Here is a 27,545-nt window from a genome sequence, read left to right on the forward strand (position 1 = left end):
TTTGTAAGAGGTTTTTAAGCATGTAAAACAGGGTTTGCTTTTGAAAAATCCTTTATAAGGTTACTCCCAAAAAGTACATGCATATTATCGTCTGTGAGCTTTGCAGAATTTGCTAAGTAAAATGCATACATGTACTTCTGATTCTGAAATTATGTGCTCAATATCATGTGGGTTCGTATACACAGATTTTTTAGGTTAATGTAAATGCAGGAACACCTCTGCTCAGTCCAGGTAAACTAGCATGCATGCGGTATGTGCATAAGTTTAACCCCATATTTTTCTGGGTAGAGTGCTGTTTTACCCTCAGAAATGCTTCTGAAAATTATTCTTCCTAGGAGCATTTTGTATGATAGTGTTTTATCTATCTATAATTTAACATCTCTATTAATATAATAGAAAAGTGAAAAACAAAAAGATATTGGTCACATTGGAAGGCATATGGAAAGTATGATTTACAAGATGAAAAGAAATTAGGATCAGATTTTTAAAGCTACACATGTCAGAACTAATATTCTTTTTCATGTTGTATTGCCTGAGGGACAATTGCTGCCTTATGGCATGAGAGCCCCAGTAGGGGCCAGGCCTAATTGAGATGGAAGCCAAAAGGAAATCGAAGAAGCTACTGGTCCAAAAAAACAGCGATATAAAGAAAAATATTAAAAATGTAAATCTTGTTTCTATTTACAGGTAATGCAGGTGGTGAAAGAGCAAATAATGAGAGCATTGACTACCAAGCCTAGCTCACTGGACCAATTCAAAAGTAAACTTCAAAATCTAAGCTACACAGAAATCCTGAAGATCCGTCAGTCTGAGAGAATGAACCAGGAAGACTTTCAGTCTCGTCCAATTCTGTAAGTATTCTGATTAAGCCCTTACTTTTATGAATAGTGGGTTGTTGTTGTTGTTTTGTTTTGTTTTTTTACTTTATCAACCAACACTTTTTTTTTTTTTTTAAATTAAGGAACCCCTTTATGTAATCACTCACAAATACACCACTCATCATTCCAAATCACATCCAGTCAAACCCTAGTCACAACCACTCCCCCCACCACACCCCTTCATGGAGACTCACTGACCTCTGCCAAAGGATAAGTTCTCCATAGCGCTACATAGTGTTTATAATCTGGTTTACAACTGTGTTGATATGTAGCAGTCTCCAAATGTGCCACCTCCTGCATCTTTTACTCCCAACAAGCTAGTGGGGGAGCCTCCTCAGAGGCCCAATATTGTAGTATCGTTTTTATTAGAAGCAGAGAGATGTAAAGAAATTTATGGTATGGGAAGTCAATACCCTGACTCAATAAATTATCCTGTGCCCCCCAACAATAAGGCTCCATAGTCCCAGTCAATCCAGCAGGAAGTGACCTCACCCAGAGTGACCAGCGCCTGCCATCAGATTCTGAGTCTAGGACATTCTGGGAAGGAATGAACCAGGGTATCCGAGTGGGCTTTACATCATAGACATGTATTATCCCAGAGACCAAAATAGACTCCCTGATCTCTAGTGAAATAGGCTCTATGAAGAATTTTAAACTGAGTCTCTTGCAGATATACTGCTTTGACCATTTAAAAAAGAGTTTTAAACAGATCTAGGTAGTATGAGCGGTCATGACCCAACCCCAGATCTTGGTTCTACTTCTTGGAGAACTGATCCAATACCTTCCATTGGAAGAACAGTCTTTAGTAACCAGTACCAGGTAGAGAGTCTATTTAAACCAAAGAGCACTTTCTTCAAGAAAGGATCTAAGTGACCTTACCGCCATGAGGGGCCATATTGCCCATACAGAGCATGCCAGTAGTGACTCGTCCCTAAGCAGGGCAGCAAGTGGCTATTGGATATGCTCCACTTCTTCTTGCACTCAAGAGAGGAAGGATCCATCCCATAGGCAGCCCAAATCCTCACAATCCTGTCGATACCATTCCCTGAATGGCGAAACACCCAACCCTGCTGGGAAGTGTACATTACCCTCAAGGCATAACAAAAGGGGGGGGGTGTCTCCTATCATTTGTTGGCTTGTCCGCCACCAATTTAAGGCAAGTCTCACTGGCCTAAGAAATTGCAGTTGTGAGACATATCTGGCTCCATTGGAGGGTTTCATATGCATGAGGTTGACAAAAGAGAGGGGCATGCTCCAACTCTCCATCCACCCCCCCCCCCCCTAGTGTAAACTTAGTCTGATCCTGGATGCTTTCCGAAGCCAGACACATCAGCACTGCTGCATTATAAAGGCATATGTCTGGGAGCTCCAAACCTCCCTGAGGCTTATCCAGTACCAATTTTGAGAAAGCAATTCTCACTACCCTATTGTGCCTTATGAAAGATCGAATGACACTCTGAAAAACCCGCTTTTCACAGCGAGACATATCAAGATAGTCTGATAAATCTGAGCTTTTACCGCTGGCGAGTAGTAAGATTGAGCCTCGGCATGCCACTTTGCTTATTCTTCCAGTGAAAAAGCGCATGAGGTACTTGGATATTTTCTTAGTATGATCTCCATGATCATGTATAAATATAACTTACAGAATCCTCTGGAGAAAATTGAACAGCTCTGTCAAACGTGCATCTTAGGGAATACTGTAAAACCATCTTATTCAAAGCCATATGGCTAAGTAAGGAGAGGAAAAGTTCTTTTCATATATGACAGAGCTGTTTAATTTTCTCCAGAGAATCCAACATGACCTTGGAGTTCGTACTAAGAAAGATACCTAAGTGCCTCATGGGCTTTTTCACTAGAGGAATAAGCAAAGTGGCATGCCAAGTCTCAATCTTACAACTTGCTACTGGTAAAAGCTCAGATTTATCACAATTGACCCTGAGCCCAGTAACCTGTCTGAAGTCCTGGAACAAGTGCAAAGCAATACCCAAATGGCAAGGAGCCTGATCCCAAAAAAAAGTGGATATCGTCAACGAAAAGACTAATTTTACATTCATAACTGCCTACCTTAATACCCTGAAGTGCTGGCCACTGTCTAATCTTAATCGTTAAAGACTCTATAGCCAGCAAAAACAACAAAGGGGACAACGGACACCACTGGCAGGTTCCTTATTGCAGGTCAAAGCTATCCTTAAGGGTGCTATTAACAAGAAGTTGGATCTGAGGGCTCATATATGAGGTGCGCACATAAGCCATGAACTGCCCCTTCAAACCATAATGCGCTAACACCCAGAACAAGTACTCCCAAGAGATGCTATCGACTACCTTTTCTATGTCCAAGCTTACAATGGCAGAGGTACCCACGCACCCCTTATGCTCATGTATAGCCACCAAGGCTTTGATCAGATTCAATGAGGCACAGAATCCACGGACAAAACCCACCTGATCTGGGTGAATGAGGCTAAACAGGCATCTGTTCAGACGTCTCAATAATATGGCCGCTAACAACTTTGCATTTAGATTTGCAAGAGAAATGGGCCTATACAAATCCATCTGCTTAAGATCTTTCCCTGGTTGAGGTAGAAGCACTATGTGGGCTACATTAGGTCTCCTACCACTCCCCAATGCCTCAATGTCATTATACATAGATCTTATAATAATTCGGATCCAAACTCGTTAGAACCAGGCATCTTACGTCTAAGGGGAGATATGCTAGAGCTATTTTAAAGAGCTCTAGCATATCTCCCCTTAGACATCTCATCTCCAATCTGAAGGGCCTTTGCTTTGCCACATTCCAGCCACAGGAAGTTGTATCAAAGAGGTGGAACGCAGCAGAGAAAAGGCCCTGGCAGACAGAGAGCAGCCTTCAGCGCTACCTCTGCCACGATTTGCCAGTGTTTGGAGGACTGTGGGAAGGGATGGAGGTAGGCAGATTCCGGACCCACATGGGGTGGAATACCAGACACGGGTGCAAGAGGGGAAGGGGGCTCCAATTTCAGGTAGCCCCTACTGTTGGACAGCCCTGGGCATTTTGCCAGGTTCACTCAATGGTAACTATGCCCCTGGTCTTGATTTGTTGTCTGTGACCTTTTATATACTCCTTTCAGCTTCAAATTGGGTTTATTTGTCTCTAAGATGTTTTGAAAGATAAAATAAATGTAAGATGCATTTTTTTTCCTGTTCATAGTATTTTCTTTCAAATTAAAAATTGTGTCTTCCTAGGAGCATCTGGGTAGATCCAAAATGAAAAGATGTGGGCTAAATCCAAATAAATAAATAATGTCTCATACTTGACCAGTGAAAGTGAGGTAGTGAGCTTGCTCTTGCACCAGCACTGAATTCCTCTGACTCTACAGCAGTTGTTTAAATTGTTTCCACAAGAAAGCAATATAAACAGGGAGTAGGGGAAAAAGCAGTATGGAGGAATTAGTGCTGTGTTTGTTCTAATCCTGTTTTTGCCACTGTCTGTCACAATTCTTCAACCCATTAAACTATACTTCTATGGATGTGTGAAAAGTAATAATCTTGTTTGTCACACAATCTGAAAAGGCAAAAACCTCACTTTTCACTCTCACTTAAGTGGCTCAGATTTGGAATGTAATCAGGGACCTTATAACCTTGTGATTTATATTATCATATATTCTGCACATTGACAGCACTGTATAAATACTATGTTGTAAAATAGATCGAAGGGAGATCTTTTTTGTGTGTATGATTGGGGAGCATGTTACAATGAAAAATTGTCCTCACAGTGACTGAAATGAATTCATGATATTAAAAGAGGATTTTATTTGTTTGTTTTGTCTTTTTCTTCAGGGAACTAAAGGAGAAAATCCAGCCTGAAATCCTAGAGTTGATTAAACAACAGCGTCTTAACCGTCTTGTTGAGGGAACCTGTTTTAGGAAACTCAATAGCCGGCGACGGCAAGGTACTGCAGAATTACAGATACTTCCTGTGTACAGTGCCTTCCAAAAATCTTCACACCCTTGTATATTTTTCACATTGTACTGTCTAAAAAAATAACAAAAAAACCCTAGAGCCATAAACTAAGTTGTCAGTCTGCTTGGCAATGCATTTTGGGGCAGCTCAGAATTAGTTGATGAGTAGAAGGATAGGGAGGATGTTAACATGGCCTTTGCTTAATTTTTGGTTGTAAAACAGATAAGGGAGCAATATAAAGTGTAGAAGTAGTTTAATAACGATTATTCAGTTTGGTTGGCCAGGCATGAGAGCCAAATGCATATCCTCTTGCTGTATTGTTCATTTTGTTCACTGAAAATGTTTTTACAAAAAGTCCTGCTGGTAACAAAACTGGATCTACCAATTTATTATTTTTGACTTGGTTTATTGACTTGATATATTGCTTAACTCACCATAGTTTTAAAGCGGTTTACAACAAACATCAGGGCCGTGCCAAGGGTCTGTGGCGCCCCCCTGCAGGAGATCAGTTGGTGCCCCCCGCAGACGAACAGTTGGTGCGCGCGCACGCCCCCCTCCCCTCCCCATGTGAAAATGATCGCTGCCCTCCCGCTCCCATGTCCCAACTGCCTGCCCTCTTCTCCCCCCCAAGATCCCTTTTAAATTTACTTCCGTCCGGCAGCGAAGGTGCGCCACAGCGTCAGTGAAGGAGGCGGCGCTCCCGACGTCTCTGCTAATCTTCCCTTCGCTCAATGTCCCGCCTTCTTCTGACGTCATTTCCTTGACGTCAGAAGAAGGCGGAACACTGAGCGAAGGGAAGACTAGTAGAGACGTCAGGAGCACCGCCTCCTTCACTGACGCTGCGGCGCGCCTTCGCTGCCGGACGTAGGTAAATTTCAAAGGGATCTTGTTGGGGGGAGAAGAGGGCGGGCAGTTGGGACGCGGGAGGGCGAGGTAAGCATGGCGCGGCGGGGCGCCCTCCTGCCATGGTTACCTCGCTTACCGTGTTGGCACGGCCCTGACAAACATAGCAATTATTAAAATTAAATTGTTTTTTTTTAATCTTTATAATTTTAAGAACTTCCAAAGGTATTCACAAAGAGCCGTTTTAAGGCTTTATGAAAACCAGCTAATCTATTTAAATTTATGATTTTATTGTTATGTTAACTGCCTTGATCTTTGTTAGCTAGGCGGTATACTAAGTTTTTATAATAAATATAAACACTGATTTCTGATGGTAGAGTTTCACAAGAGAGGTCCTGCATAACAAAAAGCTCATCTTCTAGTTGAAGTCAGTTTAGCCAAAGTTAATGGAAGAAGTTGAAAAGGACGTTGAGATGAACATAGTGAGCGCTGGGACACTTTTTGAAGCATGACATCTGAAAGATATTTAGGAGAGTCCATACGAAAAACCTTGTACATGAGGCACAATATTTTTTTTTTATTATTTTTATTTATAACAATTTTACAAATAAAATCAAGTATTAAACTTGTTTGAAAAGTGGTATATTTCATCATATACAAAAGGAAAGAGAAAAGACATATTTTAAATTGAAATCCCCACTCAAGTCCACAAAATGGGATTCAAGATGAAAAGAAAAAGTGGAATTATTTTAACAGGAATACATTTCTAAAGATATTTACTTGAGAAATTCACAGGCTACATATTCGGTGTTACATTTATTCATATCAAGGGGGTGATGACATTTTCAGAATCCCTTGTTTGTCTGGACACTAAAAAAGCTGTTAGTTGAGACGGTTCAAAGAATACATATTTAAGGGATTGGTATTTTACCACACATTTACAGGGAAATCTGAGAAAGAAAATTGCTCCCAGCTGTAAAACTGCTGGCTTCATCAATAGAAATTGTTTTCGCTTTTTTTGTGTCTCGCGAGAGACATCTGGAAATATCTGGATCTTTTGGCCTAAGAACACTTTATCCTTATTTCTAAAGTACAATTTCATTAACCATGCCTTATCTGGTGGTAATGCTACAGTCACTATCAATGTTGTTGGGATGACTGGATCATTTTCTGAGGATTCAAGTATAGCAGAAATATTGAGATCTTGTTTCTGATTTTCTTGATTTAGTATTGGCAGGTAATATATCCTAGAGAAAGGTGGAATCAGCTCTTCTTTTACTTCAAGTATTTCCATTAAATACTTCTTTAACATTTCCATTGGAGATTTAGATAATTGTCTTGGGAAATTTAACAAACGAAGATTATTACTTCTAACTGAATTTTCCAATAATTCAGTTTTTTTCCGCAAGAAAGTCAAATCTTTAATCATAATCTCTTGTTGAGTTTGAAATTTTTTAATCTCCAAAGTCTTATCATCATGCAATTTCTCTAGTTTTTCAAATTTAGTATCCAAAATATTAGTTTTTTGCTCAAGGGCCAGAAAATCCTGATTCAATTTATTTACTTGCGGAACAAGAGACTTTCCTAAAGTAATTATCAAAGTCCACAACTAATCCAGCGTTACTTCTGCTGGTTTTTTAAAGTCAAAAGGGAATTGTGTGGGTATTACCTCTTTATCGTGAATTTGTTCCAAACTAGCAGCTTCTTCCACATTCAGTGGAGTAGATGTTTGTGTCCAGGATCTCAAGTCAGCTCCAACCGGATCTATTTCCTCCCGGCCCTGTAAACTCGTACCACTTCGGGAAAGCAAGTCCAGAGACGCCTCGGTTGGTGTGCTGTACCCCGCAGGTTGCGGGGGCGGTTCCCTCGAGTCGGGGCTGAGCGTCAGCTCGAGCCCAGGAGAAGCTTCCGGGCCTCCACTCGCACCGGCGCTACTCAGCGGGCTACCTTCCGACATCTGAATCGCCGAAATAGTTGGAATAGTTGCTGCCTGAAGTAATGTTCGGATGTCTTGAGAGGTAAGAACTTGCCGTTGCGGGGCTTTGGAGGCAGGACGGCCTCGTCTTTTCGGCATGTTTAATTAGATATATTTTCCTTTCAGGGAGCGAGAATGCAGCCTGCTAGCGTCTCAAGAGCGCGGCCATCTTGAATTCGCGCAAACATTTTTTTTCGAGGCACAATATTTTAAATGTAATTCTCACTGTAACAGGCACCAGTTTAATTCAGCTAAAACAGGAGAAATGTGATCAATCTTTTTATGTCCAGATATTAAACATGCCACTGTGTTTTGAACCAACTGTAGTCTCCTCAGGCTAACCTGAGTTAAATCTTGAAAAAGTGAATTACAGTAATCCAATCTACTGGTAATCAAAGCGTGTATACCCTTTACTGAGTTAAATTTGCGTAAGAGAGGCTTTAACTGCTGAATCACCTGTAACTGATAGTAAGAAGACCTGACCACAGATTTCCTTTTTTTTTAATTGCAATTTTAGAAAATAGCATGCAAGTTATACCTGAATAAACAACATACAACCATATACATAGGATAAGAAAACATCAGGAAAATCAGTCATTCCTTCTTAGACCTCAAAATAAAGAAAATAACTAAAGAAAAGGCATTAACATGAAAACAAAACCCCCCTCCTATTAATGTAAATCATGCAATACCATCCATATTGGACCTTTCAAGTGACAATCTTATTTAAATCCAAGAAAACTCTTTAATTGTTCTGGCTGAAAAAAATGCATATTTTATGCCCAAGTATATTATCGATAACATATAACGCTCAGCTTCAGATATACCCCTTAAATTTCATATCTCATTAGTCTGGTAGATTAAGACCCTTTAATTAGATCATCAGATCCGCACATCTACCTCTATTATGGCTAAAATGAGCCAAGCATGTCTCGGAGGTAGTGACATAATCCTCATCGATCTTCTAATCCTATTTTCTATTTTTCTATATTTTTCAAAATTTTAACTTAAATATTCAGCTTGTATATAGCTTCTACTTAGCTTTTTTAATGTAATCCAATTACTCTTTTACTGTATTGCAAGCAGCGGAGACACAATAAAGCCGACATGGTTCCATGTTTCGCGACAAGCGCTGTATCAAGGTTGTCTCCTATATCTTTTTGGCGGATCTTCCAAAGATAACCGCCTATCACTACAATGAGCGTTCTTATACGACTCAATAGTGACGTCACTCGAACCTCCGGGCTGCCCGGAAGTTCAAGTGACGTCACTATTGAGTCGTATAAGAACTCTCATTGTAGTGATAGGCGGTTATCCACCAAACTGGTAGAGGACCAAAGAGGAATACTAATCGGAAGGCTGGTGAGTGTTTTAGTCCTCCTCTGCTGTCATCTCCTATCTTACTATAAACGATGAGCAATATGCACATTTCCTTGTAATGAAAGAAAATTAGGACTTGAAGACAGATGGCATGAACATCATGATTATGTTGCAAATTATTGAAATGGGCATCTTTCAAAGGGATTTTCTCTGGATAAGTGATTCTTACCAGTTAAGAAAACCCTTTCAAAATTCCCCCATCTTACCCCAGTGTGGGAAAAAGTACATGGGCTGTCCCCCACAGTGAAAAGAAGTAGGAGCTGGGCCCAACCCAGCAAAACACACATGGACAATAAAGGCCCTGTGTGTATCCTTCAGAGCAGACTGTTCACACCACTGCAGGTACTTACGTATCCTCAGTCTCCACTAATCAATAGTATTTTTAAAAAAAGCTCCACATGGGTTTTCTGTTTGAAAATTATTTTTTTTTTGTACTCGTGTTCCTGCCAGCTCCATGAGGAAACTGAAATTGCCCTCCCTATTCTGTATGCTGCTTTGATTAGAAGATATTTGCTGACCATATATAAAGAGCTGTGATGTTGTAAAATCAAGTTATAATGAGCCTTAAATCTTTACTGTAACAGGCTCTAGCAAATCTGTTTTTGCAGTTTTTCTCTCCCGTTTTTTTCTTCCTCTCCTTGTCACATTATTCTCACCCCGTCTCCATTTCTCTTGTGTCACTTTCTTTGCCCTTTATCTCTCCATCTCAGTTAACCCATTCCTTCATTTCATTTGTTTAATTCATATTCAGTCATCCCTTATCATAGCATAATTTAAGTAATGCTGAAATACATTACAGTTGCACAGTATGGCACATTATAGATCAGGTTGCTGTGTGAAACAAGGGATAAAAGGAGATTGCTTTTAGTCATTTGACAGGTGCAAGTATCTCACTAGAACAGGGACTCTAATCTCAACCCAGTCCTCGGGACACAACCAGCCAGTCAGATTTTAAGAATACCCGCAATGAATATGTATGAGATAAATTTGTGTATAGTAGAGACACTGCATACAGATTTATTCATGCGTGTTCATTGTTGATATCTTGAAAACCAGATTGGCATGGTGTGTCCCAAAGACTATGTTGAGAATCCCTTTCCCTAGAGAATGTGTCCTGCTGTTCCTTATATATTTTTTGGCATTGTTTTATAAACTACAGAATCGAAAGCATAAAGGGCCATGGAACCCCAATTTAGTATTATTCTGATGAAGCTCTGTAGAAGCAAAGTACAGCTCCTTGTTGCTGTTTGTTTTTAGATAGCTATGTTATTGTTACAAATTGAATGCAGTTGTTATTGATGGCTGGCTTGTTTTGGTGTGTTTTGCACCTTTGAGACACCTTTTGATTTATTTGCACTTTAATAAACTTGTGCTTAATGTTTGTGAAACATGAATTATTCCACATCCCTTTTTTGTACTTGCTGTTTTATAAACTGAGGGGGTTTTTTTGTTGTTGTTTTTTATTTTGTGGACTAGGTTATAGAACCTATTGTGCCCTGTGTTGGTACATCTGAATTAAAATTAGTTAAAAGAAAATGAACAAAATAATTGGGGAGAGATGATACCTTTGTAAGGATAATAAATGTTTAAAGACACAAACTTTCAAGGCTGCTAAGCTGCCTTCCTTAGACAGTGAATTAGGTTGTTATCTTCCTACTAGAAAAATGTCATTTCTAGTGGAAAGATAGAGATCCTGATTCACCATATCTCATAGCTAATTTAAACAAGCATTATAAAAAGGTCACAGGAGGGGATCTTTTCCAATCCAGTGCATTTTAATCTCATGCTTCATTAACCTTTTGCTTCCCTGCTGCTCCCCTAGGCTGTACTGCTGTCAGCTTTGCTGTGGCCTCTGCTCCCTGTCAGATTGTACCTGGAACATGTAAAAATGTTTAAATAAAATGTATGTCATTTTGATCATGATAGAGTATAACCTGCCTAGAGTGGTGCAGCTGGAGCTCTGGCTATCTTTATTGGGCAGGCTAGATGGACCATGCAGTCATATACTGTGTTATATACAGTGGGGGAAATAAGTATTTGATCCCTTGCTGATTTTGTAAGTTTGCCCACTGACAAAGACATGAGCAGCCCATAATTGAAGGGTAGGTTATTGGTAACAGTGAGAGATAGCACATCACAAATTAAATCCGGAAAATCACATTGTGGAAAGTATAGAATTTATTTGCATTCTGCAGAGGGAAATAAGTATTTAATCCCTCTGGCAAACAAGACCTAATACTTGGTGGCAAAACCCTTGTTGGCAAGCACAGCGGTCAGACGTCTTCTGTAGTTGATGATGAGGTTTGCACACATGTCAGGAGGAATTTTGGTCCACTCCTCTTTGCAGATCATCTCTAAATCATTAAGAGTTCTGGGCTGTCGCTTGGCAACTCGCAGCTTCAGCTCCCTCCATAAGTTTTCAATGGGATTAAGGTCTGGTGACTGGCTAGGCCACTCCATGACCCTAATGTGCTTCTTCCTGAGCCACTCCTTTGTTGCCTTGGCTGTATGTTTTGGGTCATTGTCGTGCTGGAAGACCCAGCCACGACCCATTTTTAAGGCCCTGGCGGAGGGAAGGAGGTTGTCACTCAGAATTGTACGGTACATGGCCCCATCCATTCTCCCATTGATGCGGTGAAGTAGTCCTGTGCCCTTAGCAGAGAAACACCCCCAAAACATAACATTTCCACCTCCATGCTTGACAGTGGGGACGGTGTTCTTTGGGTCATAGGCAGCATTTCTCTTCCTCCAAACACGGCGAGTTGAGTTCATGCCAAAGAGCTCAATTTTTTGTCTCATCTGACCACAGCACCTTCTCCCAATCACTCTCGGCATCATCCAGGTGTTCACTGGCAAACTTCAGACGGGCCGTCACATGTGCCTTCCGGAGCAGGGGGACCTTGCGGGCACTGCAGGATTGCAATCCGTTATGTCGTAATGTGTTACCAATGGTTTTCGTGGTGACAGTGGTCCCAGCTGCCTTGAGATCATTGACAAGTTCCCCCCTTGTAGTTGTAGGCTGATTTCTAACCTTCCTCATGATCAAGGATACCCCACGAGGTGAGATTTTGCGTGGAGCCCCAGATCTTTGTCGATTGACAGTCATTTTGTACTTCTTCCATTTTCTTACTATGGCACCAACAGTTGTCTCCTTCTCGCCCAGCGTCTTACTGATGGTTTTGTAGCCCATTCCAGCCTTGTGCAGGTGTATGATCTTGTCCCTGACATCCTTAGACAGCTCCTTGCTCTTGGCCATTTTGTAGAGGTTAGAGTCTGACTGATTCACTGAGTCTGTGGACAGGTGTCTTTCATACAGGTGACCATTGCCGACAGCTGTCTGTCATGCAGGTAACGAGTTGATTTGGAGCATCTACCTGGTCTGTAGGGGCCAGATCTCTTACTGGTTGGTGGGGGATCAAATACTTATTTCCCTCTGCAGAATGCAAATAAATTCATATACTTTCCACAATGTGATTTTCCGGATTTAATTTGTGATGTGCTATCTCTCACTGTTACCAATAACCTACCCTTCAATTATGGGCTGCTCATGTCTTTGTCAGTGGGCAAACTTACAAAATCAGCAAGGGATCAAATACTTATTTCCCCCACTGTATGTTGAGCAGAGATGGAAGCCTCTCTGTCTCTTTTTTTTTTTTATCATTTATTTTTATAGTGGAATTTACCATTTCTCAACAAGAACATTTTTACAATAGCACAGCAACAAAAGACGTACTTGAAACAGGGAAAAACATGACAATAAATATATATCACAAACAATTGCTAATGCTTATTGGTCCACAAAAGGTGAGAGAGGGGTGACATGTTTTTGATTCAGACTGGGCTCTTTTCTTCCACTATATAGGAAATTCTAAATTTTAATAAGACTTGAGTTAACGGTAATATTTCTCTCCTAACAATTTACACTTCTTATATATTTCTAATTTTGTGCAGTCTGGGAACATTTAGAAACGTTGTTAGTATAGGAAGGGTTGATGGGGGCGAGGGGAGGGAGTTATGTTAGTTTAAATAGATTTCAAAGCTGATCTTTAGATTTTTTTTAAGTTCTTGTAGGGAATTTGTTTGTCATATATGTTTTACATTATTATTATTATTGTCACAGATTCAAGATAGGTGAACCCTTGGAATGCAGCTGGAGCTGCGGTAGACAAGTCTTCTGGGCTGGCACAGGGCAGGAGTCAGAGCAAGAACCAAGATAGGACTGTGAAGACAAGACAAGGCTAAACTAGGCAGGACAGAAATAACAAGGTACAACAAACAAGACAAGGACCAGATCTAGATGAGGCAAGGAAAGCAAGGCCAAGGGCAAGAACTGAACCCAGGCAGAACAAAGCAAGACACGGAACTAAGTTGAAATTGGGTCCAGAGAAGGAAAGGAACACAACTAGGTTAAAATTGGGTCCAGAAAAGGCAAGACAAGGGGCAAGGCAAGAACTGGATCCAGGTAGGACTGGAGAAGGCAAGGCTAGGTACAACTGGACAAAGCAGGCAGGAGCCTGGATCCAGACAAGACAAAGAGAGTAAAGCAACAGGGGTAGAACTGAGCCCCAGACAGGAACAATGCAAGACAAGGAAACAAAGCTAGAACTGGGTTCAGACAAGGCAAAGCTAGGCAAGGCAAGAACTGTATCCCAGACATGACAAAGAGCAAACCAAGACAAGGCACAAGGCAGGGCTGGAGCTAGGCCAGAAACAAGTCAGGGCAACAGGAACAAACAGAAGCAAGGCTAAAGACAAGGCAGGAACAGGGCTTGCCAGGAACAGAACTTGGCTGTAGCAGGAACCAGGAACAGGGCTTGCCAGGAACAGAACTTGGCTGTAGCAGGAACCAGGGACAGAGCTTGGCTGTAGCAGAGGCATCAATGCAGGGAAAAGGCAGTCCAGAGAAGCTATGGAGCCTGACCACCGAAAAAAAAGCAAGTTTGGATGCGGGGGCACGGCCTTGACAATTATGTTAATAGTTGTATCTGCCAGGTTATGGAGTCCCTCCACTGTCTCTTCAGCTTTTCAACATTTGTAAGAGTAGTTTAGGAAGCTAAATACATTCTTTAAATATTTTCTTGTTATCCTATGTTGATGATATATTTGTTTTATGCCCAGTTCAGGAAACCTTGGAAAGCACTTTTTTATTATTTAAACATTATATAAAGCTAGTGGAAGACTGGGCATTAGCAAATTATCTTAAACTTAATACCCAATGAATAGACCAACATTGTGTGGTTTGGAGATTATCAAAAAGTTGCAACAGAAGTAATAAGTCTTTGTTCAGGTATTTCTGTAAAGTTTGATTCCAAGTCAAAAGTGCTTAGAGTAATTTTAGACTCTAGACTTATGAAGATCAGATTAACGCTTTAGTTAGAAAATTCTTTCTTTTGAGGAAACTGTTGTTGATTAGAACATCTTTAAGCCCTCAGGGATTTCAGTAATTACACAAACTACACTATTACCATTACTTGATTATTATAATTCATTATATTGTAGCGTTAAACAAAAGATGTGTTGTCTTCAACTTATAGAAAATATTGCAGCTCGACTGATATTTGGTTTAGGAAAACTTAGTGAAGTTAGTCTGTTATTGAGTAATTTACACTGGTTAAGAATGGAAATATGTATTCAATTTAAGATAGTATGTCAAATGCATAAGAGTATTTATGGTTTGAACACTGTTATGGTGGGAAAATTTAATATCATACCCAGGATTAAGTGATCTTCCATCTATAAAGAAGATGAAGTTAATGTCTGTTTGGGAACACACTTTTGCATTTCAAGGTCCAAGAATTTGAAATAGACTACCAGTAACTTTGAGATTAATAACTGATCATAGTCTTTTTTTGAAAATATTTAAAAGCATATTTGTTCTCTTTGTAAATTCTCTCATTGTAGGCATTTTAAGTGTATAATGTATACATCATATCTGATTGTGATATTTTCTTCATGTTGTGAACCGCTTTGAAGTTTTGTTAAAGCAGTGTAGAAGATATAGAATAGTGGGATTTCTTAGATATAGGAGGTGGTGGATGGTGCACATGGGCAGAATGGATGGGCCATTTGACCTTTATCTGCCATCATTTTTCTGTTTCTAAAAGGAGGGGACTACCATTCAATAAGAAAAATATGAAAAGAATAGAGAGATAAAACAGGAAAAAAAAAAAGAAAACTAAGAACTCCTTTTTGTAATTGGCACCTAATTTATACAGGCAAAGCTAGAGTTGGTTAGCCAGTCCCTCCCACCCCAACCGAAATCTTATTAGAATTTCTTTAGCCTTTCCTCATATGGGAGGAGTTCATCCCCTTTATCATTTTGGTTGCTCTTCTTTAAACCTTTTCTAATTCCGCTATATGTTTTTTGAGATACAGCAACCAGAATTGAATGCTATACTCAAGGTGAAGGTGAACGATACAGAGATATTATAATAAACTTGGTCTTATTTTGCATCCCTTTCCTAATAATTCCTAAGGTTATCAATAGAAATCAAACAAAATAAAACATGGAAAAGAAAATAAGATGATACCTTTTTTATTGGACATAACTTAATACATTTCTTGATTAGCTTTCGAAGGTTGCCCTTCTTCCTCAGATCGGAAATAAGCAAATGTGCTAGCTGAGAGTGTATATAAGTGAAAACATTCAAGCATTACTATGACAGTCTGACAGGGTGGGAGGAGGGGGGTGGGTAGGAAGTATGCATGGGGACATCAAAGCATATCATTGATATTCTGACAGGATGGGTGTGGATAGGTGAGGGGAGGGTGATCAACAGAGACATACAGCTTTATGGTTTATAATGGGCTAGGAACCCCAGATCCTTGTTAAAACCTTTCTGTTGGGTGTTAAAATATTCAATCATTCTGACTTCAAAGGTCTTACGTTCTTGTATGGTTTTAAAGTTACCTTTCAGGTTCTCACTGTGAAGTCACTGGTACAGTGTCCTGGTCCTGTAAAATGTTGACCAACAGGCGTGGGAACCCTGCTGGCACCAGTATTCTTCATATGATGTCTATGTAAATTGAATCTTGTCTTAAGCATCTGGCCTGTTTCTCCAATATAGCATCCTTCGTTACATTTTTTACACTGAATGATATATACCACATTGGAAGATGAGCAAGTGAAAGATCCCTTTATGTTGAATATCTTTCCTTTGTGGATGACTTTGGGATCCTGTGAAATATTTTGGCATAGTTTGCAACTGGATAAATTACAGGGAAGTGTGCCCTTCTGTTCCTTTTCAGTCTGTGATGGAAGTTTACTTCTGATTAGCTTGTGTTTTAAATTGGGTGGCTGTCGGAAGGCCAGTACTGGTGGGGATGGGAATATCTCTTTCAGTAATTCATCCTCCTGGAGTATAGGTTGTAGATCTCTTATGATTTTCCTCAGTTTTTCCAGCTCTGGATTGTATGTCACTACAAGCGGGATTCTGTCTGTGGATTTTTTCTTTTTGTACTGTAGCAGATTCTCCCTGGGTGTTTTGAGGGAGGAGGCAATATTCTTGGAGATTATTTTGGGGTTGTAGCCTTTCTGTTTGAAGGATTCAGTCAGGCTTTTAAGGTGTCTGTCTCTGTCCCCTGGGTCAGAGCAGATACGGTGGTATCTTGTGGCTTGGCTGTAAATGATGGATCTTTTTGTATGTGAAGGATGGAAGCTGGAGTTGTGGAGGTAGCTGCATCTGTCTGTGGGTTTCTTGTATATAGATGTTTGTATACAGCCATCACTGATTGAGACCGTGGTGTCCAAAAAATTGACTTTTTCTGGGGAGTAGTCAATTTTGAATCTGATTGTAGGATGGTATGTATTGAATGCAGAATAAAATTGTTTCAGAGTTTCTTCACCCTCCATCCAAATCATAAAAATGTCATCGATGTACCGGTAGTATTTTAGAGGTTTGGTCTGGTGTATATTCAGAAATGTCTCTTCCAGCTCAGCCATAAAAAGGTTGGCATATTGGGGTGCTGTCCTGGTGCCCATCGCAGTGGCCATTATTTGCAGATAGATATAATTGTTAAAGTGGAAGTAGTTGTGAGTTAAAATGAATTTGATTAATTTTGTAATAGTTTCTGGTGAGTATTGATGGTCCAGTGTGGATTTTTTTAGGAGTCTTCCACATGCAGCTATGCCATCTGCATGTGGAATGTTGCTGTATAGTGATTCTACATCCATCGTGACCAGAAGGGTGTTAGGTGGTAGTTGCTTGATATTTTTCAATTTATTCAGAAAGTCTGTGGTGTCTTGTATGAAGCTGTTAGTTTGTGTACGAGAGGTTTCAGAATTCCCTCTATGAATCCAGATATTTCTTCCGTGAGTGTGCCAATACCTGATATGATTGGTCTGCCAGGGTTTCCCGGTTTGTGGATCTTGGGTAGCATGTAGAATGTGCCCACGGAAGGTTGATTTGGTATGAGTTTCTTCAGGTGAGGTTGCGCTTGTGTAGGAAATGTTTTGATAAGGTCTTTCAGCTGTTTTGTGTAATCCTGCGTGGGGTCCTCAGTTAGTTTCCTGTAGTATTTATTGTCTGAGAGCTGTCTGTGCCCCTCTTCAATGTATTTTTGTATGTCCATAATTACCACTGCGCCTCCTTTGTCTGCGGGTTTGATGATAATGCGTTCGTTAGTTTGTAGGGTTCTTATGGCCGCTCTTTCTGGTGGGGTAAGATTGTACAGGATTCTCTTTTGTTTGTTGGAAAGTTGGGATTTCACCCTATGTCTGAAACTTTCTATGTAATTATCCAGCTTGTAGTTTTGTCCCTCCTGTGTGGTGAAATAAGTGTTCTTTTGTTTAAGACTGTATTCCGGTCTGTTTGGTGTCCCTTTATTATAGAAATGTGCTTTAAGGCGCATTTTTCTAAAGAATTACTCTAGGTCTGAGTATAGTTGGATTACATCTAGTTCCCTGGACGGGCAGAATGAGAGCCCTTTGGATAGCACCGAGACCTCATGCTGTGATAATTGATGGTTCAAGAGGTTTATTATCCCCATTTGGTTTGCATCTGTAAAGGTGTGATCAGTATTCCCTGGTTTGTTTGGGCTCTGATTTTCACATGCCTCAGCTGTGTATCCAAGTGTCTCCAAGGTGTCTGGGGATGTTGGTTCAGCAGAGTTATAGCTATTCAAGGATAAGCAGTTTCTCTCTCTTTGATTTTGAAGAAGAGAATATAGCTTTATTTCCTTTTTGCGGATATCAATGTATTGTTTTTCTCCTTGGATGTTATGTAGGTCCTCTTTAATTTGGTTCACAAGGTGTGGATGTAATTCCTCCATGTTCCTCATGGTTACATCCCTTTGGGTTTGTATTATTCTTTTTTTCTTGTAGAGTTGATGTATAAGTTCATTTCTTAGTTTCTGACTAGTGCGTTTGCAGAGTTTCTCTGCATAGTCAGAATTGTAAGTAGTAGCCAAAGGATTTTTGATCCTCAGTCCTTTGGGAATGATGTCATTCTTCTTGCAGATTGTCAGAAAGTAAAGATGACTGTTCACTTTTGTTTCTTTTTCCAAAAGTTTGTTCATTTGCTTTTTCATGCGGCTGTATGCGGTATCTTCCATCTTAAGTAGAGGAGTGTGGTAGCCGCGTTAGTCCACTCTTAAGGTTATCAATAGAAATCAAACAAAATAAAACATGGAAAAGAAAATAAGATGATACCTTTTTTATTGGACATAACTTAATACATTTCTTGATTAGCTTTCGAAGGTTGCCCTTCTTCCTCAGATCGGAAATAAGCAAATGTGCTAGCTGAGAGTGTATATAAGTGAAAACATTCATGCATTACTATGACAGTCTGACAGGGTGGGAAGAGGGGGGTGGGTAGGAAGTATGCATGGGGACATCAAAGCATATCATTGATATTCTAACAGGATGGGTGTGGATAGGTGAGGGGAGGGTGATCAACAGAGACATACAGCTTTATGGTTTATAATGGGCTAGGAACCCCAGATCCTTGTTAAGTCCTTTCTGTTGGGTGTTAAAATATTCAATCATTCTGACTTCAAAGGTCTTACGTTCTTGTATGGTTTTAAAGTTACCTTTGAGGATTCTCACTGTGAAGTCACTGGTACAGTGTCCTGGTCCTGTAAAATGTTGACCAACAGGCGTGGGAACCAGAAGGGTGTTAGGTGGTAGTTGCTTGATATTTTTCAATTTATTCAGAAAGTCTGTGGTGTCTTGTATGAAGCTGTTAGTTTTGTGTACGAGAGGTTTCAGAATTCCCTCTATGAATCCAGATATTTCTTCCGTGAGTGTGCCAATACCTGATATGATTGGTCTGCCAGGGTTTCCCGGTTTGTGGATCTTGGGTAGCATGTAGAATGTGCCCACGGAAGGTTGATTTGGTATGAGTTTCTTCAGGTGAGGTTGCGCTTGTGTAGGAAATGTTTTGATAAGGTCTTTCAGCTGTTTTGTGTAATCCTGTGTGGGGTCCTCAGTTAGTTTCCTGTAGTATTTATTGTCTGAGAGCTGTCTGTGCCCCTCTTCAATGTATTTTTGTATGTCCATAATTACCACTGCGCCTCCTTTGTCTGCGGGTTTGATGATAATGCGTTCGTTAGTTTGTAGGGTTCTTATGGCCGCTCTTTCTGGTTGGGTAAGATTGTCAATTTACATAGACATCATATGAACAATACTGGTGCCAGCAGGGTTCCCACGCCTGTTGGTCAACATTTTACAGGACCAGGACACTGTACCAGTGACTTCACAGTGAGAATCCTGAAAGGTAACTTTAAAACCATACAAGAACGTAAGACCTTTGAAGTCAGAATGATTGAATATTTTAACACCCAACAGAAAGGACTTAACAAGGATCTGGGGTTCCTAGCCCATTATAAACCATAAAGCTGTATGTCTCTGTTGATCACCCTCCCCTCACCTATCCACACCCATCCTGTTAGAATATCAATGATATGCTTTGATGTCCCCATGCATACTTCCTACCCACCCCCCTCCTCCCACCCTGTCAGACTGTCATAGTAATGCTTGAATGTTTTCACTTATATACACTGTCAGCTAGCATATTTGCTTATTTCCGATCTGAGGAAGAAGGGCAACCTTCGAAAGCTAATCAAGAAATGTATTAAGTTATGTCCAATAAAAAAGGTATCATCTTATTTTCTTTTCCATGTTTTATTTTGTTTGATTTCTATTGATAACCTTAAGAGTGGACTAACACGTCTACCACACTCCTCTACTAATAATTCCTAGAATCCTGTTTGCATTTTTTTTTGCACGCTGGGCAGAAAATTTCAGCATATTGTCTACAATGACACCTAGATCTTTTTCTTGAGTGCTGACTCTTCCTAATGTACATCACTTTGCATTTGTCCACATTGGATGCCCAGTCTTCCAGTTTCCTAAGGTCTTCCTGCAATTTTTCAAAATCCGCATGTAACATAGTAGATAATGGCAGAAAAAGACCTGTACAGTCCATCCAGTCTGCCCAGCAAGACAACTCATATGTGCTACTTTTTGTGTATACCCTACTTTGATTTGTACCTGTGCTCTTCAGGGCACAGACCGTATAAGTCTGGCCAGCACTATCCCTGCCTCCCACCACCGGCTCTGGCACAAACCGTATTTCTGCCCAGCACTATCCCTGCCTCTCACCACCGGCTCTGGCACAGACTGTATAAGTCTGCCCAGCACTATCCCTGCCTCCCAACCACAAGTCCTGCCTCCCACCACCGGCTCTGGCACAGACCGTATAAGTCTGCCCAGCACTATTCCTGCCTCCCAACCACAAGTCTCGCCTCCCACCACCGGCTCTGGCACAGACCATATAAGTCTGCCCAGCACTATCCCCGCCTCCCAACAACCAGCCCCGCCTCCCGATCTCGACTAAGCTCCTGAGGATCCATTCCTTCTGTACAGGATTCCTTTATGCTTATCCCACGCATGTTTGAATTCCGTTACCGTTTTCATTTCCACCACCTCCCGCGGGAGGGCATTCCAAGGATCCACTACTCTCTCAGTGAAAAAATATTTCCTGACATTTTTCTTGAGTCTGCCCCCCTTCAATCTCATTTCATGTCCTCTCGTTTTGACAACTTTAGTTTTGTGTCATATGCCGATTTAATCACCTTACTCGTTCCATTGTCCAGATCATTTATACATATGTTAAATAGGACCGTTCCCAGTACAGATCCCTGCAGCACTCCACTATTCACCCTCCTCCATTGAGAAAAATGGCCATTTAATCCTACCCTCTGTTTTCTGTCCAATAACCAATCCCTAATCCACAGAAGGACATTGCCTCTTATCCCATGACTTTTTGATTTTCTCAGGAGTCGCTCATGAGGAACTTTGTCAAAAGCTTTCTGAAAATGGTGGAGGAGTGGCCTAGTGGTTAGGGTGGTGGACTTTGGTCCTGGGGAACTGAGGAACTGAGTTCAATTCCCACTTCAGCCACAGGCAGCTCCTTGTGACTCTGGGCAAGTCACTTAACTCTCCATTGCCCCATGTAAGCCACATTGAGCCTGCCATGAGTGGGAAAGAGCGGGGTACAAATATAACAAAAAAAAATACAGATATGCATTCTACTTACAAAGGGAGTGGCAATGGGGGCCACTGTAGCCCCAACAGTGACTTGTTTATGTATGGTCGAGTTTAAGAGTAAATTTGTGTATCAGTCTGTATACCAAGCTGCGGTAAAAAGGGCCCTGTGGTAGCGCTGGTAAAAATTCCAAAAATATTTTTTATTGCGCTGGAAATGGTGCTCGCTCAAGGCAGAACTACCGCCGGAGACCGCGTTGGGCTGATGGTGTTCTGGGTTGCTGCCCGGCAACCCTTTATAAAAGGGTCCCTAAAGTCGCAATGAGGACATGCTTCACAGATGATATATTTTAATTTGGATAAGGGATGGAAAATCTCCTGAAGTGTTCTTTCCGTGTCTAAATCAATGTGATGCAAATCTAACTTTCACTTGGAATATGGGACACTCACAAGGTAGCTTTTTGGATATAAAAATTCGGTTGGAGGCTGATGGCTTTGTGACATAAAGTTATTGCAAAAGCACAGATAGGAATACTGTGCTACATTATAGGAGTTTCCATCTTAGAAGATTAAAGGTCAATTTCTTAGAATTAAAAGGTTTTGCTCACAGAACAATACAGCAAGCCAATGAAATGAGGGAAAGATTTCTTCATAGATGATATCCATCCTGAGTAATCCAGAAAACTTTCAAAAGAGTGAATAATGCTCATAGATTGTTTGGTTCATAAAAGTAAATATCCACCTAACAGCATCAAACAACTTTTCAATCAAGGAGGAGGGAAAGAATTTCACAGTAACATCAAACCTAACTCCTATGTATATTATTATTATTATTATTATTTATTGCATTTGTACCCCAGATTATCCCACCTTTTTGCAGGCTCAACGTGGCTTACAGAGTGTTGTTATGATGCAGTCATTACATGGTCTTAAATACAGTCGATAATAAGCTAAGGTAGGTAATTTAGATGCAAGGTGCTAGGTAAGGTGTTGTGAGAGGTGTTTTAGATGCATCTGAGTAGTTTGGGGAATAGTTAGTGAGGATGTCCTTAGTAGGCTTTGTTGAAGAGATGTGTCTTCAAAGATTTGCGAAAGCTGGTTAGGTTGTCCATTTTTTTCAGGTTTGTTTATAAAAAAAGTTATAGAAGCGAATGAGGACCTATATGGAGGCTGGCCTTGAAACAGCCATCAGCGAAGCGTGAGTTTGTCAGTTTATGTGTCTTCTATTATGATTTTATCTATACTACAAAATGAAAAGTTTAAGAAGAAATAAAGATAAGTACTTTTTTCAAATTATCCTCTGAGAAGAGATTTAAGAAATGTGTAGTTGAGGGATCGATGAAGATTACATGCTCACCCTATATATGTGCTTGGCGCAAATAATATAGCCTAATGGTTGAACCATGCATATCTGATGCAACAATACTTCTGTAACTGGTTTATAAAGTGAACTTCTGGAATATATATATATATAGGAGTTAGGCTTGACGTTACTATTAAATATAGAATAGCACAGCATCTGACTAATCTCTGGGTTAACAGGAAAGAAGCTCCCTTGGCAAATGGCAAACCATAATTATGACGACTTGCGATATGTAGTCTTACAACAAATTAGTTTGATGTCATTTCCACCGAGTTACACAGTCACCAGGGGATGTGCCCACAAGTTTAGTAGTATCCCGCCGGGAGAATTTCTGAAGCCAGTGTAAGCCGAGCGAGATGTTTTATGTTCTAGTTGGGTACATTTTGATATATTATTTCAATTTGTATAGGATATATGGAACAATGAGGTGATTTCAGTGGGATTTGGTATATTTTATTATAGTTGAGTCTCCTGAAGATGCCAATTTGAAGGGAAAACATGCAGTCATTTAGAGACTAGGAGGCAGATGCAGCAACCAAACGTAAAAAAATCAAAATCGTTAAAGTCCCTAACGATTTTTAAAAAACGAAGAATGCACCAAAAAAAAAAGTCACACATGCTCAGATCGGTATTCAAACGTACAATGTATCAAAGAATCACAATACACATCGGTAATCGGCCCCTAAATCATGCGCAGAGCAGCCAAGCGTTTTGCTGGCTGCTCTGCGCATACTGCAAACGTAAAAACAAACAAAAAAAAAAAGCCACAACACATACACGTGGCTACCCGGTCAGCAAAATCCAAAAACAAAGGATCGGGAGGGGGCAAGGGCGCTCATCAGGAGCGTCCTGTATGGACGGCCTTGCCCCCCCCCCCCCCCGCTGCCCCCCCCTTTCCCCCGCCCCCCCCCCCCCCCCCCCCCGAAAAAGCAAAATGCTAGCTGGCTGCCCCGGTCCCCCTCCCTTCCTGTTCCTGTGTTCTGCAGAGCTAACTCCACCTCCCGTCATTCTTTCGCCCCGTGCCCCGCCCCCGCTGCCCCCCCTGAGGTCGACTGCCGCTCCCCCCCTCCACCGAGACCCCCCTCCCTATTAACGACCCGAGCAGCGCCTCTCACCTCTTTCAGAAGCGCTGCACAGGCAGGAAGATCTATTGTGTTGGTTGTAGAGTCTCCATGACGTCTCTTCTTCCCTGGCCCAGGCCCCGCCTCCTTCTGACGGGGGGAGCGGCGGAAAGTGGGGAGCAGCGGGGGGGGGGGAGGGCAAGGCCGTCCATACAGGACGCTCCTGAAGAGCGCCCTTGCCCCCTCCCGATCCTTTTTTTATTTTTTTTATTTGATGTGTTTTCTGACGTCCTTTGGACCAATCACAGCGCTTTTAGCTCTGCTAATGCGCTGGGATTGGCTCAAAGTTTGTTTATTTTTTCACTTAATGATTTTTCCTGGCACAGAGCTGTCCTAACGAGAGGTCCAGACCTCTCGTTAGATTTCCTGCCTTTTTCCTGCGTAAAGGCAATCGGAAAAGGTTAGTGCATGTCGTTTCAATGGGGTTTTCACACTAATTGCTCATCTCCATTCCGTTTTCGTTAGCTGCTGGCTTCCTCGGTAAAAGCCCTTTGATGCATGCAACGGATCAAATTTTCCTCGTTGGAGGGTCATTAAAGGCTCATTTAGCTTTAGTGCATCTGCCTCTAGGAGACTAACTGGGATCCAAGTGGGAGATGCCTGAAACTTAAAACTACCTGAATTAAGAGGATGTTGTGGTATATTAATATGACCAAGAAGTAATGAATCTCTAGTTTATCAAGGCAGCGACATCACCTGTGAAAAAGGCATGAGTGTAAAAAAAATGAAATTATTTTCCAATTTATGAGGCTGTGGAGAATGCCATTAAATATTAAAAAGACTTGAACTGAGAGCTATCTATCTTCTAGTTTAGCATCATATTGTCTATTTTAGGAAATGCTGCTAGATATGTGAAATGTATTGTGAAGTTGATATGTTGTATAATTGATACATCTTAGTCAATTAGTGGATAGAACAGGCAGGTTATGATTTTTATTCAAATGTAATAACCCTAAAACATTTACAAAGATTTCAATTAAGAGTTTAATTTGAAATCAATGATTAGTGGTTGGTTATTACAAAATGTAATCATTGCTAATTGTGATTGCCTGGATAGATATTATTGAATAGGCATGAATTAATGAGACAAAAAGCGAACATGATTTAATCAAGGGAACTCTTGCCTCATCAATCTGCTACATTTTTTGAAGGGGTGATTAAATATGTGGCTAAAGGTGACCCGGTTGATATTGTGTATCTGGATATTCATAAGACATTTGGCAAAGTACCTCATGAATAACTCCTGAGGAAATAAGAAAGTCACGAGATAGGAAGTAGTGTCCTATTGTGGATTAAGAACTGATTAAAAGGTAGGAAACAGACGGTAGGATTAAATGGTCAGTGTAAGATAATTCAATTTGCTGATGACACAAAGTTATTCAAAATTGTTAAATTGCAAGAGGATTTATTTATTTATTATTTATTTAGATTTTGCTCACACCTTTTTCAGTAGTAGCTCAAGGTGAGTTACATTCAGGTACACTAGGTATTTCTCTGTCCCAGGAGGGCTCACAATCTAAGTCTGTACCTGAGGCAATGGAGGGTTAAGTGACTTGCCCGAGATCACAAGGAGCAGCAGCGGGATTTGAACCGGACACCTCTGGATTGCAAGACCAGTGCTCTAACCACTAGGTCACTCCTCCACTCCATTTGTGAAAAATTGCAAGCAGACTTTATGAGACTGGGAGATTGGGCATCCAAAATGGCAGATGACATTTGAGACTAGGTTCTATATATCATGCCTAAAACATCAGCGCCAAAATGAAATTTGCCTAAGTGTATTCTATAAAGTATGCCTTAATTTAGGCGTACTTCATAGAATAAGCCTAAATTTCCACACGGTATATAGAATACACCAAGCACTGGTCTGCCCAGTTAAATTTAGTCATAGGCAGTTATGCTCAAGAGAAACTAGCCTTGTGGTTGAAGCATACGTATCTGATGGATCCAATAGTAAATCTAAAATTGTGACTTGCTGATAAGAAATAGCGATAGAAGGTGGACTTACTATTTTGGTGCGTTTATAGAATAGTGCATAGGTGCATATTTGGCATATATGTCATTATTCTAATGAAATAAATGTGTATCTGGTGCCTAAATGGAGGGACTTTCCTTATAAAATTACCTCCGTAGTGCTGGTGCAGTTTATACTTAGTGGCAATATATAGCCACTGTTTATAGAATTATGTGGTTTATTGTAGGACTGAAAATTAAATTCAACTGCGTAACTATACATATGCTGCTGGATTCTATATATTGCACCTAACGTTCCACGCCTAAATCTAAGCGTGTGGTATAACAATACACATATCTTAATTGCCTTAACAAGCCAATCGGCATTGGTAACAGCACTTAACAAGCAATAATGAGCACTATTGGCAATAATTAGAATTTATGCACATAGCTCGTTAAGCATATGCTATAATGAACTGTGCCTAAATTCTAAAGCACACAGTTCAAAAGGGGCGTGGCAGTGGACATTTCATGGGCTTTCCCAAATTTAGGCATGTTGTTAAAGAGTATGATCCAGTTGGCATTAATCTATGTGCAGGAATTTACGCCACGTTTTCATTGTTGTAAATGGATGCGTGTAACTTTATGCACTGGGGTATCAACTAAGTGTATTCTATATACTGCACCTAAATCTTATAGAATACACTTGGCGAACATGATTTCTGCGTGGTTTTTCCAGACTTCATATACAGAATCTCCCCCAATGGGGCTGAATATTTCTGTAGTATGTATAATCACCAGAGGTGAGTTTTATATATATATATATATATATATATATCACTACCATCTTTGGTTAATAGTCACCTGATTCAGGGATGGAGTCTTAACCTTTCTTATTCTATTTTTTTTTTTCTAATCCTGCTAGATAAATTTTGGTATTGTCGGCTGTCACCTAATCACAAGGTCTTGCACTATGGTGACTTGGAGGAGAGTCCCCAAGGAGAGGTACCCCACGATTCTTTGCAGGATAAATGTGAGTCATTAAAACATTGATTATTCACCATGAGGATAGAGAGAGAGCTGATAAAAGAACATTAGCATCTGCATAGTTCACAGGGAAACCTTCTGTAGTTCATTTACTCTAAATCAGGGGTTCTCAACCCAGTCGTCGGACACACCTAACCAGTCAAGTTTTCAGGATAATCACAATGAATAAGCATAAAATAAATTTGCATGCACTACCCCCATTCCATGCAAATCTATCCATGTATATTCATTGTGGGTATCCTGAAAACCTGACTGGCTTAGGTGCATCTTGAGGACAGAGTTGAGAACCCCTACTCTAAATAAATCCTTATACCCACAAGGGCTGCAGAGCTTAAAACGCTGTTGGAGATCTTTGTGGTAACAGGGACAGTGGGTGACAAAGCTCTGTATTGAAATAAGAGCTGTAAGCAGCATACTCACACCCTGCCTGGCTGTGTGTGCGAGACTGGTGTGTTTAAAAAGGATTTCATTGCTAATGTTTTATATATTTGTGTGTGGTATGCTATTTTAATATTTTTATGTTTCATATACTTCTGTAGTATGTGTTTTCAGAATCATGTG

At 40.6% G+C, this 27,545-nt stretch overlaps 1 protein-coding gene across 3 annotated transcripts in view; it reads left to right on the plus strand.

The window, feature by feature from the left end:
- ELMO1 (engulfment and cell motility 1) overlaps window positions 1–27,545 on the plus strand; it is a 683,834-nt gene that overhangs the window by 611,525 nt on the left and 44,764 nt on the right. For all 3 annotated transcript variants that reach the window (XM_030204026.1, XM_030204017.1, XM_030204035.1), the window contains 3 exons: window positions 688–851; window positions 4,692–4,804; window positions 26,863–26,970. In XM_030204026.1, the coding sequence (XP_030059886.1) occupies window positions 688–851; window positions 4,692–4,804; window positions 26,863–26,970 (385 nt within the window). The remainder of the gene's footprint in view (window positions 1–687; window positions 852–4,691; window positions 4,805–26,862; window positions 26,971–27,545) is intronic.

This window comes from Microcaecilia unicolor, chromosome 1 (genome assembly GCF_901765095.1).
Source record: "Microcaecilia unicolor chromosome 1, aMicUni1.1, whole genome shotgun sequence".
Classification (NCBI taxonomy): Eukaryota; Metazoa; Chordata; class Amphibia; order Gymnophiona; family Siphonopidae; genus Microcaecilia; species Microcaecilia unicolor.